Source organism: Ischnura elegans, chromosome 8, assembly GCF_921293095.1.
Source record: "Ischnura elegans chromosome 8, ioIscEleg1.1, whole genome shotgun sequence".
NCBI classification, from domain to species: domain Eukaryota; kingdom Metazoa; phylum Arthropoda; class Insecta; order Odonata; family Coenagrionidae; genus Ischnura; species Ischnura elegans.
The window spans coordinates 96300590-96316689 of NC_060253.1; the positions used below are offsets into that span (position 1 = coordinate 96300590).

The 16100-nt window shown below is 35.7% G+C and overlaps 1 protein-coding gene across 3 annotated transcripts in view; it reads right to left on the minus strand.

Annotated features, from left to right (window-relative positions):
* The window catches only part of LOC124164149 (protein brunelleschi), an 81868-nt gene that overhangs the window by 16072 nt on the left and 49696 nt on the right, over positions 1-16100 (minus strand). For all 3 annotated transcript variants that reach the window (XM_046541340.1, XM_046541341.1, XM_046541339.1), the window contains exons 13-20: positions 11184-11302; positions 10487-10647; positions 9248-9393; positions 5817-5902; positions 5193-5319; positions 3934-4210; positions 2210-2493; positions 1310-1454 (exon numbers count right to left, since the gene is read on the minus strand). In XM_046541340.1, the coding sequence (XP_046397296.1) occupies positions 1310-1454; positions 2210-2493; positions 3934-4210; positions 5193-5319; positions 5817-5902; positions 9248-9393; positions 10487-10647; positions 11184-11302 (1345 nt within the window). The remainder of the gene's footprint in view (positions 1-1309; positions 1455-2209; positions 2494-3933; positions 4211-5192; positions 5320-5816; positions 5903-9247; positions 9394-10486; positions 10648-11183; positions 11303-16100) is intronic.

The following is a 16100-nucleotide window of genomic DNA, read 5'->3' on the forward strand; positions in this document are numbered from 1 at the left end:
AAAAAATAACATTCACCATGTAATAATTAAAATTTCTCAAATCAAATTTCACATTCACCATGTAATAATTAAAATTTCTCAAATCGATTTGCATTCACTAATATCTTATGACACTGAATGTTGATGGGAGTAAACCTCAATGACGACAGCTGCAAATATTTTCTCATCTTTGGGAAATGTTGGAGGGGAAACATTTTTCTTTCCATCATGAAAACGAAAAAATAATTTTTTTCCCAGTTACTACTACCACTACTTGCAGTGCTACATCTATTCTGTAGAATTTAGATTTAAGCTACCACTTCGCTAGCTTTGAAAGAGTTTCTCAAAAAGTTCAGCAGCAAGGCGATGAACTCATAAGCAATCTATTTATTCCCCATGCTTGCTATTGATAACTGTATTTGAAGGCATATAAGACGTACTCTAATTTCAAAATGGTACACTAAAGAAATAAAGTCCGTGTGAAGGCACATCTCTCCAATCACTTAAGTTAGTTCTTCTCAGATCTTATACGATTGTATGAATCAAAGCGAGATATCGAATGAGCCTGATCACATATGTATACCAATCTCGTTCCATATCTCACTCCCAACTCCTTCGATATCTCAGAAGCGAGCAACACGAAACTAATTCATAATATAAAAAAATAAACGATAAATAATGACACAATAGCAATGAGCTTAATAATAATAGCTACTATATACTTCAATCGAATAATATATAAAAGTAAATATAATAGAAAAAAAAAAGTATTGAATATTAACCCAAGGAGGTCGAACCAGCACAGATAAGGCACAGGTGATTATTTTGACCTACTATTTTCGAAAAAAGGTCTCTCTCATAAGTCGTCAAGTAGGGTATTTGCACTTGCAAATAATAGCATTGCAAAGGTATGAATTCAAATGATGATATCATCGCGAGCATAAATTTTGTTAACATCCCCAATTACAGCCTATTTTCCCCATTAAATTCATTTCACTCTACTGTCAGCATCACAAGTGGTGACTTTTGTAAACCTATTTAAAGGAACATAGCTTGAAGGCACATTTAACAGATGACTAGAGAATCCTTTATTGTAATACTCATGAATAAAACATTGGAACATGTATTTCCCATCCTCTCTAAAAGTCCCGAAAATGGAAAATCCAACTCATCTCTTAACTTTACCAAAATTATATATGTTCAAAAAATGAGATGAATTTTGAATGAATTAGCAAAATTAAATTCTTAAAAAATAAACGTCAAAGTCTTTTGATAATCGTAGAACTACACAAAAAAATAATTACCAAAGATTTAGGAAAGGCATAATTACCTCATGGATGCAAAGGATGCAGCTGAGTCAGGTCTTTTATCCCTAACTCCACCCAATCTCGATGGCAATGAACTGGAACCGGAGGTTGGTCCCACGCTACTTCCACCACGAAGCATAGAAGATGCTAAGCTACTGTAGTCACCACCTAATCACAAGGGTGAAGAAATTAATTAGATTAATACTGAAAGACATTGATTATTATACTTAATTACTTCAATTTTTTCAAGTCTATTTCTCACTTTACCTTGAAAATTCAACACTGACCAAAATCAGGGTAAGAGTGGTAACCATAACCATTTGATAGAGGCAATATTTCTAAAACATTTTGTTTTTTGCCATAAATTATTCACAGGGAATGGAATATTAGCAACAAATTTTAAACTCATGAAATTTTCCAAATCACAAAATACAAATTGGATGCCAAACACCCCAATTTATTTCCAAATCTTCCCATATGCTGTCACTATTTCCAACAGGAACCATATTCATCAACAAATTAGTTTCATTTTGCAATCATAATTCAGTCAACATATTTTCCTAATAGTATAATGGTATGAAAATAATGGAAGTAGCATAAAAACTGAAATTATAACTTAATATTCACTTATATTAATGCAAGCAAAACAGGTCTTCTTGTAATTAGCCATGTTGACTTCGACTAATGCTCATGAAACACTGACTTCTTCTTCCGATATGTGCTCTGGAATGGTGTTCCTACACTTGATTTTCAAAATGTACAGCAATTTTTTAAATTTTGCCCATCAGGACGAAAGTTACCTTTTTTGGTACCCTTAAGGGGACACAGGATCTGAGGAAGGAGTATCCTAAGTTTTGCAACTTAGAGAATCAATCTCTTGGATAATCAACACAAAGTGAGCATAAACCTGGCACAATTCTTACCATCTTCCCCGTCTGGGCCTCCATCGCCTCCCTCAGGGGGTAGACCACCGAGGAATTTACCAGCAGCGTAGAGGTAGAGCGTGAAGCTGGCAGATGCACCTGGGGCGATGGGAAGCTGGGACGCAACATTCTCCTTACTCCATCGGAACATTTTGCCTTCATCCTCATCTGAGTCACTTGATGGGATTTCTCCACCCCACACACCCTCAACGCCGGCCATGGTTACATTCAACATCTCTATTGGCACACGCCCCGAATTAGAGATAGTGATTGTACACTCTTGGCTGAAATTACACACAGATCATGTCACACGTTAGACGATGCTTCATGATGCACAATTATCACAATTAAACTTCGGAGTCAAAACTATTCGTTATTTCTGATAGTTTCATGCAGTATAAGCCATGTCATCGAATGCTATAAAAATGCCAAACAAGTTAATCAGAAATGTGATTATGCAGAGAGCTAACAAACAATTGGTGGGAAAGCATATTTTTTATGCTCTACATGGTGGTACTGTTTGGTTTCAAACATCGATTTTACCATCTTGTCCTGCTAGAACCTTAAACAAGAAAACTAAATATATATCATATAAAATAAAATGTAATTAAAATGACATGAAAACAGGGATGTTTTGCCAATTATTTTATACAATGAATGATCATACAGCTATGTTACTTTTAAGCTCTTACTATTTCATATACAGGCGGTCCCCAACTTTCGTACACAATGCGTTCCCGAAAACTTGTACGAAAGTCGAATGTACGAAAGTCGAACCATTAACTTCCATACTAATTAGGGGTTACGTTCCAAAAGAGCAGAATATACGTACTAAAACCTTTTTTTTCACGGAATTCATTTCAATTGACTTAATTTTAATAATATGTTAATAAAACTCCTCAAATCATCTATTTTCTTTCGAAATTACGCAGAAAATGCAAATAAAAGTTTAAAAAACAAGAACTCCGTTGGCTATCGAGTGACTCTTGGCGTTTAACTTGAAATTCCACTTATTACGTCCACTATAAATAAAAGGACATATCAAGAAGCATAACAAAATGTAGTTGTTGAACCCGCACTCTGGATACCTTCTAATTTTTACACCAAAATTCGATATTTGGCAGGTGACATTCGTGATCGTGTATATTCCGCATGTTATTCAAAAAAGACAAAAAGACAAACGGAATTTGTGGATATTTCGTGCAATATCGTTGCTGAAGGTTTACATGAATTAAACAGCACTCAAACGAAAAAACACAATTATGTACAAAGATCTTACTAGTTTTATTGAAAGCTATTTGATGATGCCTAGTCAACTTCTTTTGAAAAATATCTTCAATGAATGCTTTCTTCTTCTCTTGATAAAGGAGCCTATAGCAGGCAGTCTCTCTCCCAAATAAATCACCTAGATTAGAGTCAATTACCAACAATTCCCTTCATTATATACGTTCGTATTGTTCGCATTGAATGTTGGGATGCGCAATAAACATCGCGGGAATTAAAAAAAAAATTACAGACCAACGTCCGAAAGTCCGAATTTAGCGTACGAAAGTCAAGTAAAAGGTGTCAATTTTGAACGTACGAAAGTGCGAATTGTACGAAAGTCGAGTGTACGAAAGTCGAGGACCGCCTGTAAATGAGAATTGGTAGCATTCAAGTGTAAATACAAAGATTTTCAATAAATCACTTTTTAATATTAAATTGAAAATGACTCGAAAGCTAACCTTTCACCAGCATACAGAGAAGCAGACGCACTGGTCACAACAGAATAGTCAGATGTACCACTAGCACCACCAGGTCGCCTGGATTGAATGCCTGATGATGCTGAAGAACCAGCGAGAGAGCTAAACGTCGCACTGCGTGGGAGGGACGTTGACACAGTAGCCAGTGGCAAGGCAGGAACCACCTTAAGCACTATTCTCGGCAGCCTTGGAATTCCAGGAAGTGGCAGATCTCTTAAACGGCAATTTGACTTCACACCCAACACATGAGTTGAATACCCTAGGAAAAAATTAAGACTCATAAATAATCAGGATCTCATTCTAAGGGATGACATAATGCAAAGAACAAACACCCAAAGATGATTAACAAGACTGGCTTCGAGTTGAACAAAATATCATAACAAGGGAAAAACTTTCAGTAATAGTCATATTTAAAGTGTAATTGGCCCCCTTTAGTTCATTATGTACATGAATGACCTCTGCTCCTGAATTAGCTGTAACATTCGTTAATTTGCTGACAAGGTTGTCATCTACCGTGAAATACGTGATCACTCTTGAATATGAAATTCTGCCATTGGATTTCAAAATTGTTTATCTGTGGAGCCAAGAGTGGGGACTCGAACTTAATAGTACTTAAAGAGTACTTTCAGAGGTCATTGACCATAATCACCAGAATGAACTTATTCTGAACATTTAGGAAGGGAAGGAGGAGGAAATAAGGGTCTTCGAATTTTTCCAGGAAGCACATCCAGTCGCCAGTATTGAAGGTAAATTCCTAACTGGCAATGGAATCATACAAAAAAAATCTTAAATTCATCACTATGGTTGCATCCCACCTTCGGATGTTTATGTCGAAGATCAGATTCAAAGACATGCGTGAACTCGTTGCTCATCCTGTGACGATGCAACCCACAGATAAACTCTGAATACCAAACCCTCTTACAAAGAAGTTGCCATTTTCCCAGACCTGCTGAATTTGTAATTGATTTACCATAATATAAATCACAAATAAGTGCCACAAAAATTTGCTTTAAGAAGGAAGTTACCTATATAACAAAATTCCATTATCCAAAATGTACTTCTTAAAAAATACTTTCATTGCAATGATTGCACTTTTTGAATGCCCAATAGCACTTTATAAATTTTTTTCTTAAATCTAACATGGACCACTAATATTTTTGATGTTCAATAACATATTTCATTACAGTTTATCAGTGGACTTCAGACACAACATTTACAAGTGAAAGAGAAGAAAATTGCACCTAATATATGAAGTTCTCCTGTTTCTTTTGGAATTCCCTTCAGACTGACTGGATGAGGCCCTGATTCAGTCGGCAGCGATAGTGACGATGGTACAGTCTCAAAAACAAGTTCATCAGTGAGCAGCCTCTGAAAGTGAAAATAGAAGGTTTGTCCACACCAAAAACAATAAAGCATTGCAGTAATACAAGAAAATAAAAAAGAACTTTCTTAAGAATCTCTATGCACAGCTGTTAATCACGACTTGAAACAGAAAAACAATAAAAAGACTTATAGAATTGGTTCATTATATCTTGGGCTAATGCATCACATGCCAAAAACATGCAAACACCCATAACTTGGAAACTAGGATTCACAGAATCCAGAGGATTAAAATTATAATGATGACAGATAAAATAAGAAAGAGTGAAATATACAGTACACTGTTTGCAGCCAACCTCAGAAAGAAGAAAATATATATGGATATAAAAATGGCATTCTAAAATCAATGCTAACCATTACTTTTTAAAGTTTTCAAAATAGCAGGCATTTTCTTTAAATAAAGTCACAAATACTTTCTAATTTCTGTTTAATAATTTCTTTTTGATAAAACATAGCTACTTGAATAAAAAAACAAATCAACTCACCATGTTTGAAACCTTTAATTCAAAGGGTAGAGGATTGCTAACTTTCATTGCTACTTCACAAACTTCACCTTCCACCCATGAGAATTCTGAGCAAGAAAAAAATAAAAAAAAACAGAACAGTTATGATATGTACAATGAAGCTTGAATAGGAAAAAATGGTATCCGCTACATGGTCAAACCCTTAACAGCTTTCAATTTTTTTTCATGCAATGGCACTATAATGGCCATTGCTAAAATTGCATAGCTGAGAACAATTCAATCAAAAGCTGATCAAAATTGATTTACCCAATGCGATGCCAAAATAAATTACACTGATAGGCTACCTATGTCAACTAAAGATGATCTTTCCATCATAGTCACATTTCAAAATGATGATGTAAAAAATTTACAAACATACTGGCTTTTTTTGGACTAGACAAGATAATTATAAAATTAGAAGCAGAGTAAATTGAAGAAGAGTGAACAATTCTCATTACTTTCATTCTCTAGTTTCAGAGATTACATTTACTGGCCCCCTCTTTTTATAAAAATACTGAATCATATTTCTGCTGCCTCAACATATTTTTAAAGAAGATTTCTCAAAATTCCACAGGAACTACAGCAGCTGCAGACAATGATTAAACACATTATGTTTCAACAGGGTCATTTTAAATGGCTCCCTGAACAGATAAAATAATATTGTATACTCTATAAAAATGAGGCTTTGAAACTAAAACATGCTCTAATGAATAAACACAGCACATAGCAAAATATTAATTGAAAGAAGTTTCAGCATTACCAGGGTAAAGATTTGAAAGCATGCTCGTTATCATGGCTTCTCTCACTTTAACACTAGAAGGATTGAACCTTTCATTTTGATGAAAATTGTTGAAATGACTCTGAAGGCCACAATTACTACATTTTTTGATGAGCCACCGCAAATTTTGCTGACTTTAAATTATTTATAACAATATACCTTAATACTAAAAATCAACAATTTTGACTTAATATTAACACAACTTTTAACATCCACCAATCTTAAGCCCTTTTGCTGCAGTCAAACTGAAAAGACTTTCCACCTTCTGTGCAGCAAAAAAGTGAATGGCTACCGGAACGGAATGTAAGAGCTACACTCACAGCAGCAAAGGGTTAAGGACCAAGACTCGTCAAAATGACAGGTAGAAAGTTTTGTAGCATATGTTGTTGCTCTTAGTAATTTATTCATATTGAACTCTAATACCTTCGTTCCACAGAGCGTTTTAGGTGATTCTTACCTTATAGAGCTGCATTTCATGCCTCTGTACAATTTTTTGAAGGAGAGCATATTTTTTTCACATGCCAGACACATTGGTGCACCAAATCTGTGGCTCAGAGCTAATCCCTCTTGACTTTTTTATGAATAACTAGAGCCAATCATTAAATTATTTATACAGAACACTCCCAATTGTCCGGGCTGATGATGGGGAGGGACGGCACGAATAATCGGGAAACACGGATAATCCAAACTGTCACTAAAATGTCTTGCAATGTTCATAATTAACGTAAAACAAACTATATATTATTATTTATGCCATTATTCAGTTATTTTGGACTGCTTCTCGGACTCATTGAGAGCTTTCTTCACCATTTCGAGATCTATTTAGCGGCGATAACATGGTTGTACTCGTATTATTAATGATCCATGTAAGGCCTGGTTTCAAAAACCACACATCCGTGGCTGCGTGATCTCGGATACAGAAAAGTGGTTTGAACGAATGCTTCAAAACCACTGCTCAACGTCGGAAACTACACTGTCAGGCACCACATCATGTAGCCGCATCCCTCACTAGTTGCCCGGATTGCAACTGCTGCTGGACGTGTATCCATGATCACGGAGCGTGGTCGCGCACTGTGAAGCTTTAAAAACAGAAGCATGGTACTCCCCGTGAATGCGGCTAGAGCGCGATCGCTTGCATTATACGAAGGGGATTCTAACGGAAATAATAAGCCTGGAGTATCCTAGCATTTATACAGTAATTCTGACGATTTTGCGTCCGATTTTATTTTTAAAAATAAAGATCGCTGAAAAAATTAAGAGAGTGAAAATTATGCACGGATAATCCGCAACCCGGATAAACAGCAGCCGGATAATCGAGAGGCTGCTGTAATTTAGAATTAACTAAGGTTTTCTGATATGATTGGTGAAAGTAACTGCCATGTAATTCATTCCAGGATATGATGGGAAAATCACGAGCTCCATCACTATTTGTCCAAATTGTCACTTAATATGAACTACATTATTACTAAGTATATATTGTTACAAAATTGAGCCAAAGTGCTGACCAAAAGAGTATGTTCACATAATGTAAAACAAAAAACATAACAAATGTTTCAATGCTAAAATAACACATCCATAATGCGATCCCAACAGTATTGACAAAAAGTTGCTGCAAAGTTTAATATGTACACTACAGGGTCTAAAGCATCTCCTGAACTATAATTCACAAAGCTTAGCTGCACGCCTTAGAATTTTATAAATTCTGGGCAAACAATGGATGTTTTGCAAAAGAAATTAACCTAGGTTGAGAGTAGGGGGTTCCCAACGGATTAGTGAATATATAAGGGTAATGAAAGGGTCCGAGGTCTAATGGGGCAAATTTTATTTATTATTCATCTCACTCTATGTCAGCATACCCCTTTGATATGAAACTTGACTTTAATTCATAATAACAATAATAAGAGCCTTCGGTCTGAACAGCTCTCCTAAAATCAAATTTTTAAAACAAGTTGAGGTAAAAGTTGACTAACTGAGATTGATTAAAAAAGAAACGATGATTTATTAAAGAAAGAAACAACAAGAAATTATTCATTTGGTTCAAAGACTTTCAAAAATTCATTCAGACAGGAATTCTTCCTGTATCAAAACAACAGTATCGCATTTAGCACCAAGCTCACCTCATACTTGACAAATTATCTTTTCAAAAGTAGTGGATTGCAGACTAAATATTATAAATGAGCACTCAAATTTTCCTTTTGAAATAAAAAAGTTCGTCTTATGGATGTGGAAAGTCATAAAGCACAAGGGTGATTACATGGAAGACTAGCTGAAAGTTCAAGGTATTGTAATATGCATTGGCAAAATCTCAGCAACTATGAAAAACAAAATTTGGAGACCTTACTTTTTATGGGCCCCTCGTATAAGCTAGCAATAATGTTCAGTTTCATTCGAGTCACTTTTAACTGATGTAGTAACCTCTGTAACTTGCATCTCAGAAATTTGAGCAAAAAGGTAGTAGATACTTGGGGAAACAAATACATCGAATAATGAAGTGAGAAGAAATTATCAACCACACATTTTCCACTACATTCCTAAAATCCATTCCACAACAAATTAAAGTTATGCACATGTTTGATAAGTTATTTCCCCGACAGAAAAATACCCTATCAAAATAATACGCTTGAATATTCCTCACCCATTTTCCCAGAATTTTTTGTCGTCGATCTCTCCATAGATCCAAAATGGAGGGGTGTAAATAAGAAGGGTCCTGAATCTTCCTTGCTAGCTTCCTGAAGTCGCCTTGGACGTAAATGTGGAGCAAGGTCCTGCACTTGAAAACTCCTGAAATAAAATTCATACAATGCCTAAATAAAAAAAACTGATATGTTTTTTGGGGAAATGATCCGGAAAATGATAGGACTGATCACATAATTTTCAAAGCTGAAAATTTTAAAGTGAGAGATTGCAATGAAATTACAATATTCCCTTATTTATCTCCAGCATCTTTATTCCTTTTTTAATCTCAACCAAAACCTAATGAGTTATTTAAAGCAAGTTATTTAAAATACATATAATTCTCTACTGGAAATAGCACGAAATTCTTATTAGCAAATCTTCTACTCTCTACTTTTCACAAAAATTATATCCACGGATCAAACAGCGATTCAAAGTAGCATGTTCTTTGTGAGCAAGGACAGGAAAGGAAGGAAACAAGCAAAATCATTACCATTTTATGAGTATTTGAGGTATTTGGGACCATACTTTAATCATAATTATTAGAAAGACCTCGAATATCGAATATTTTCTAGTATTCAAGGTATTCGAGAATTCACGGATACTATTCGTACATCTCTAGTAAAAACAGATGAACTGCCTATGGATATTAGGAAAAACAGTGAATATCACCCAAAGAAAAATTTTGCCTCCTTTTTAATTTCACAGATATGAAACAAAATTGCCTAAAGCTGAGCAAATTAAAGGTTCTTACAAATCAAAATAAATCATATATCCCCTAAAAACAAATCTCCTATCGATCCCCTAAAAATTTTTTGAATCAATATAAATGATTTTATAATACATAAGAACTAAATCAAATCAACCTGACAAGAATCTTTTCAGGATCAAATTAAAATCTGCACTACATATAATGAATTAGGCCACAAAAATTGAAAATAAAGGTTAGGAAATAAATTCTTAGAGAAGACTTTCCTTATCAAACGAGTAACAATTACAATTAACTTCAATTGAAAAAAGCAAGTGTCATATGTTGTAAAGAAAGCGGCACTCAAGCAAGTCAGAGCTCTTGAATGTCACTGTACCAAATAAATTACAGAAAATGGTGAAAAAATTAAAGTAGTTCTGCTTATCCTCCATTTACTCCCATTTTTACGAATTTTCATTACCTTTCCCATTGAATTGAAATAGAATCACTTACAATGCTTGAGGAAGATGAGTGAGATTTGCAGGTGGGACGACAAGGCCAGTTGTGGGCAACACCAATGGCACAGGAGATCCATCACCATGAGCAGTGGTCAGGGACCTCAGCTGGTTACACAATTCTTTCTTCTCCCCAGTACTCATGTGATGCCACATTGTCTACAAGACAAGGTGAATTTCAAACAAGGTTAATAACTTTTCTCATTTATTGAATGCACACTTGCCAAAGATAGTACATACATAGTGTTCATTGCAACTGCGAAAGAGAGGGATTTTAAAATAGTAAAGGATTTTACTTAGCAGGAGCTCCATTACCTGGTATATTTTCTGTTAAGTTAATGAAGTCAACAGGGATTTGAGAGAGAGGAAAATAAGCACATAAAACCCTGGATTTGGCTAGTTTTAGCTTGAATAAGTTAACAGTTGACAATGTACTTGACGTGAGGTTTTATGCACACAAAATGGTTTAAGCTTAGATGTAGGGAATAAAATAATGACAATTAAAAACTAATGAGCTCAATCAAAGCACCAATTTAAAATTTCAAAACTTCTTAAACCAAGAATAACCCAGTAAGCTGGGTCACAAAGAAAGGGTTAACTAAAAAACTTAAGCAGTTAGCTTAAGTCTCATTTAAGTCAATGCGAACTCCAACCAATAAATGAAATAGAGTAATAATAACATTTAATTCACTTACCTGCAAAAGGAATGTGAGGTGTCTAGTTGCAAGAGCCCCATTACCCATACTTCTTGCTGCGACAACAAGCTCCCGTAGTACTTGGATTTGGAGTTTTGGCCATCCAGGGTGAAGACCATCTGAATTAGGGTGAAGACCATATTGAAACAACAGTTTTAAGCAAATCTGTATTAATGCCATTCATTCAAGGAGCCTCAATAGGAATAAAAATTTGTTAGTCCTCTAAAAATATTGTTGGTAGTAGTGATGTGTGAGCACTTGAAAATTCGAGTCGAGTAGTTTCGGTTACAGAGCTGTAGTTGAGGAGGTTGTAGAACTCATGTAGTGATATCGTTGATAAAGTAGATAAGTCGTTCTAATGCCTTGGCCTAGAAATTTCAGCTTTTGTATACATAGAAGTCAACCACTACAGTAGTCGACATGGGTGCCGAATACCTTATCGTCAGCAACGGCGTCCGACCATCTTCCACCCAAGCGACGTATTCAGAGTAATCGGATTTGGAGAGAATCGGAGACATTATAAGTTTTACTTTGTATTCCCCTCATCAACACTTCACGCACCCCGTCATTCACTTGTTGAGTATTGTCGTGCTACGTGTATCTTGACTTCTGCATTTACTGGATTCTTACAATTTGACCTCTGCACCTCCTGGACTACCGCAAGGAAATATTATCGACCTATGCACTCCCTGGAAAACCATCACGCACCCTTCATTTACCTTTCGCCCTTCTTGATTTCTCTCTGGGAATTGACATTTTTACTACCTACCTTCTATTTTTTTCTATTTTCCACAATGATGTGCGCTTGAAATGATTATCAGTTTTGTATACTTTCAACTTGCATGCACATACATTTTTTCATAAGAATTTTTTTTAGCTTTTCCCAAACAAATTTCAATTGATTATCAAAAAAGCGAAAATAAATATTTTTTCACGGAAGGTACAGGAAAAATATTTGTGAAACTAGCTAACTCAATAGTTTCCTAATAGTGCCCCACATAGTAAACATGAATTCAGATGTGGATAAATGACACCTTTGGAATGGTTAATACATCGCATTAAAAATGCATTTCTTCAAAACATCGCAACCGACCTGTCCAACAACAGTTAATGCTTTATGAAACGTAATACCATAACCTTCCATCGATAACATTTAGACGCAACTTACTTCATGACAACTATATTACAAAGTTATGAAAAAATAGCAATATCCGGTACCAATATTTAAAAAATAAAATACAATATCAAGGATAATTGAAGTATGTAATTCATTCCTACAACAACTTCTCGATCACATGCAAACTATACTTCGATGTTGTAATACTGTTTCCTTTGCTTCTGTAGGCAAAGCACTACTACCATACATTATATAAGCAATATTAACAAGTTATACAGAATCATTAACTTAATCTAAATCACAACTTCCTCAAATAAAAAGATCAAAAAACAAAAAACAAACTTCGTACTGATTGCTTCTATCCTTGGAACTTTTAGCGGAAATTGAGCATTTAGTCTTCACTTGTTTCCACACTTCTTTCATTGGTGGAGACACGTCACATGACTTCTAATTTCAGGTGTATTCGGCTTTTCCCTGCTTGGGAAGGAGGGGGAACTGTACTGACTGGTTTTGATCCCGACTACTGTACAGAATCTGGGCAAGAGCCTTCGTCAGTAGAGAAACCGTTGTCGGTACGGAATGATGTCCAGTCGGTGGGCTCGAAATGGAAAGCAATCAGTGTGGTACCGACGAAATATAAAATACGGCCCCTGATTCTTTATTTAACTATCAAATGTAATAAAGATGTAAAAAATCTTTGAATCTAACTTTCAGTATAGATCCTTAATTTCAGCAAAATCATGTACAGTAGAATCCTGATTTAAGGTTTTTCAGGGGGGACAAAATTTAAAACACTAAATGCGGAAAAACACTAAATGCGGACCTGCCATTTTTCTCAGGTTTTATGGTCTGTAATGATTGGAATGGCTTTTTATGAATAAAAAATATTATTTTAAGTAACTAAAAGGTGCTGAATGCAGCAAAAAATCTTTAATGAAATGTTCTCTGCCCTGTGAAGGTTGGATAATACTTTTCAGGAATCAGCTAAAAAAATGGGTAGTAAAAATAAGTAATGAGAGGATGACAATTGTTTTAATGAAATATTTTTAGAAAATTCTAATAAACATCAACTTAAAAGCATTCCCACACAGATTATTATTATGGACATTAGTGATTCCATTTTTATGCATATTTCAGTGGTCTCGATGAAATTTAGAAATTTTTCTTTAAAAGTGACATGTAGGTGACTATAGAATTTCTAATATAATAAGAAAAAGTGTAAGTAGGTACTCGAAAAATCATGAGGAATGAGTGAAATAAAGGGACAGCAGAAGATCGCTAATCCCAAATTCTCAACTACCGAATATCTAGTAAAAGGGAGGTTTTCTGAAATTTTGCCAACTTAACGTTTTCTTTTGCCTCGGCAAAACAAGGGATTTATGAGCCTTTAAAAAGCCTCCTACAGTGGCGCCGACTCCATGGGGCCTGAGGGGGCCCGAGCCCCCTCAAAGATTCGTTTGGGGGGGCGGAGCCCCCTCAATAATTCAAGAAAATAATTAAGTTATATAATGCTTTGTGAAATCACAAAAATATATTGGTAATTTTTATTTCCCATGTTTGACGATAGTTACCTTTTAAAATAAATTCAAAGATGTGTTAAAACAAATTATTATAAGGTTAAGCAGGTTAACTGAATCAAGAGGTGTGAATCATGATAGTGTTTCGGTGCTGCGACACACTTTGAATTTAACCTCTTCCCGGGGCAAGACCTCCGATATGGGCCCCCCCAATATTTTTTATAAGTCGGCGCCCCTGGCCTCCTATGCGCATATTTTGGATTTCGAGGTCATCCAAAAAAGTAGAATCTTATTTTAGTATGCATACAAGTCGATGGTGATTCAACTCGATGATAACACCAGATTTGTTGTCATATATCCGCGGCCTTATGCAGGTCGAATGGAGCCGGGAGAAGTTGCTTACGCGGCGCGCTGATCACCTTGACTCCGACTCGCCTTGTTTCTCGGCAGCTTTTAATAAAATTTGGTTGGACCTTGAATAACGATCAGCTAAACTCTGTTAAGTGAAAAGGTTTAATCTTCAACAGAACTGGATTTCATCCGAAAAATTGTCAGTGCCTCTGGAGTTTGGCAATTTCATCAGGGTTATGATGTCGAAGTCAACCACCAAGGGATACCTGCCGGATTTTCGTATTTTTCCGCGCTCATCTATTCTACCGTGAGTATGCGGTGATTTTTTTTCCAGCATGAGCGATTTATTTAGAGTCATGGACCGTGATAGTTCGTCAAAACTCCGATTGTCATTCTCTTTTGGCATTAATTAGCACCAGATAAATATTTTTGAATCGACAGCGATATCAACCAGCCGCATGTCGATAAATTGGCTCCGGGATATCTAAATTACGATGTAAAATAATGTTGTTTCATAGGGAAAGAATGCTCTCACTCACGGTCATGACAGAGGAAACACTTCCTCTGTTCTTCCGCTGTTCCTCCGTGGAAACTGACCTTGGAATGGATTATAGAAAGAATCTTCTAGTGAACTGCGCAATTGACATTGGGCCTCCTCTTTTGAAAAGAGAAAGTAGCCGACTGAAAAAATATTGGGCTAATAATCGACTGCCCGTAGGGAGTAGAGTTGAAAGGGGCATAAACCATCAATTGAAAACATAACGAGAAAACCATTATTGTAGCGGCCCTCGGAGGATAACTCGTGTCATCATGATGATGCGTGACTGCAGTCGTCACGCATCATCGAAGTCAAGTTCAAGAAGTGAAGGATAAGGTAGTTCGAGGTTATTAAGGGATGACTTTGCTCCATTAGATCGGATCTGATACAAAAAGTGCCTAGTGTTTGGATCAGAAGGGGAGCGAAACGTTACGAGAAGACAAATCACCCTACTTGCGAGTTGATGGTCGCAGCGCTGCGCTCGCGGAAGAAAGCAGTTGAAGAAGCGTTCCCCGGTAGAATCTATCGACTATTGGTAAACTTTCATGAGACTGTTCTTGTTGATGAGTAGAATTTCGAAGATTTGGATGAACCGTCATGAAAAAAAGTTAAATCGGGCAAAAAAATCTTGAGCGGGACAAATTTTTACGACCATAACTGCGGAAAAACGCAAAATGCGGAAACACTAAATACGGATAATTTTTACATTGTCCTAATAGGGAATGAATCGGGACCCAAAAAAATAAATGCTAAATGCGGAAAAACGTTAAATGCGAAGACCTTAAATCCGGATCCGACTGTATTAATTTAAAATATCAATTGACTTAAAACAAGCATAAAATCAAGCTCAAGATGCAGTTGCTACTAAATCTATTCTGGTAATGGGAAGACAATTTGCTAAGCCTATCTTACTTTGCCCTAAGGTAGAGGGCCAGAGAATCACTATTATCATACTGAAAATAACACAGGCATTCCTTCATCTCCTGCAAGCATTAGTAATGTTAGCTATAACAACAGCAAGAGATTCTAAAGGAGATTTGCAGTTCATAGCTTGTCTGGTGCCAATTGGATACATGTCCATACCACCTTTATCATTCCCGTAATTTTATTAGGACTCAATAAAGCAAACAGAGACATTTATAAATTGAAAAAATAGTCAAAAAACCTTTTCATGGTGCTACAACAACAGTTAAAATTAAATACAAATACATACTGCCTAATTATATCCACTGGCAGAAGTTTGCACAAAACCTATTAAATGAATGATATTAGTACATATTTTTAAAAAAACATGTAACACACTAATTGCAAAGCTTACCACATGACTCTTAAACATAAGCATCCATAGTTAACTGAGTGCAGGTTAGTACTAAAATATGAATTCTCAGAAGTTC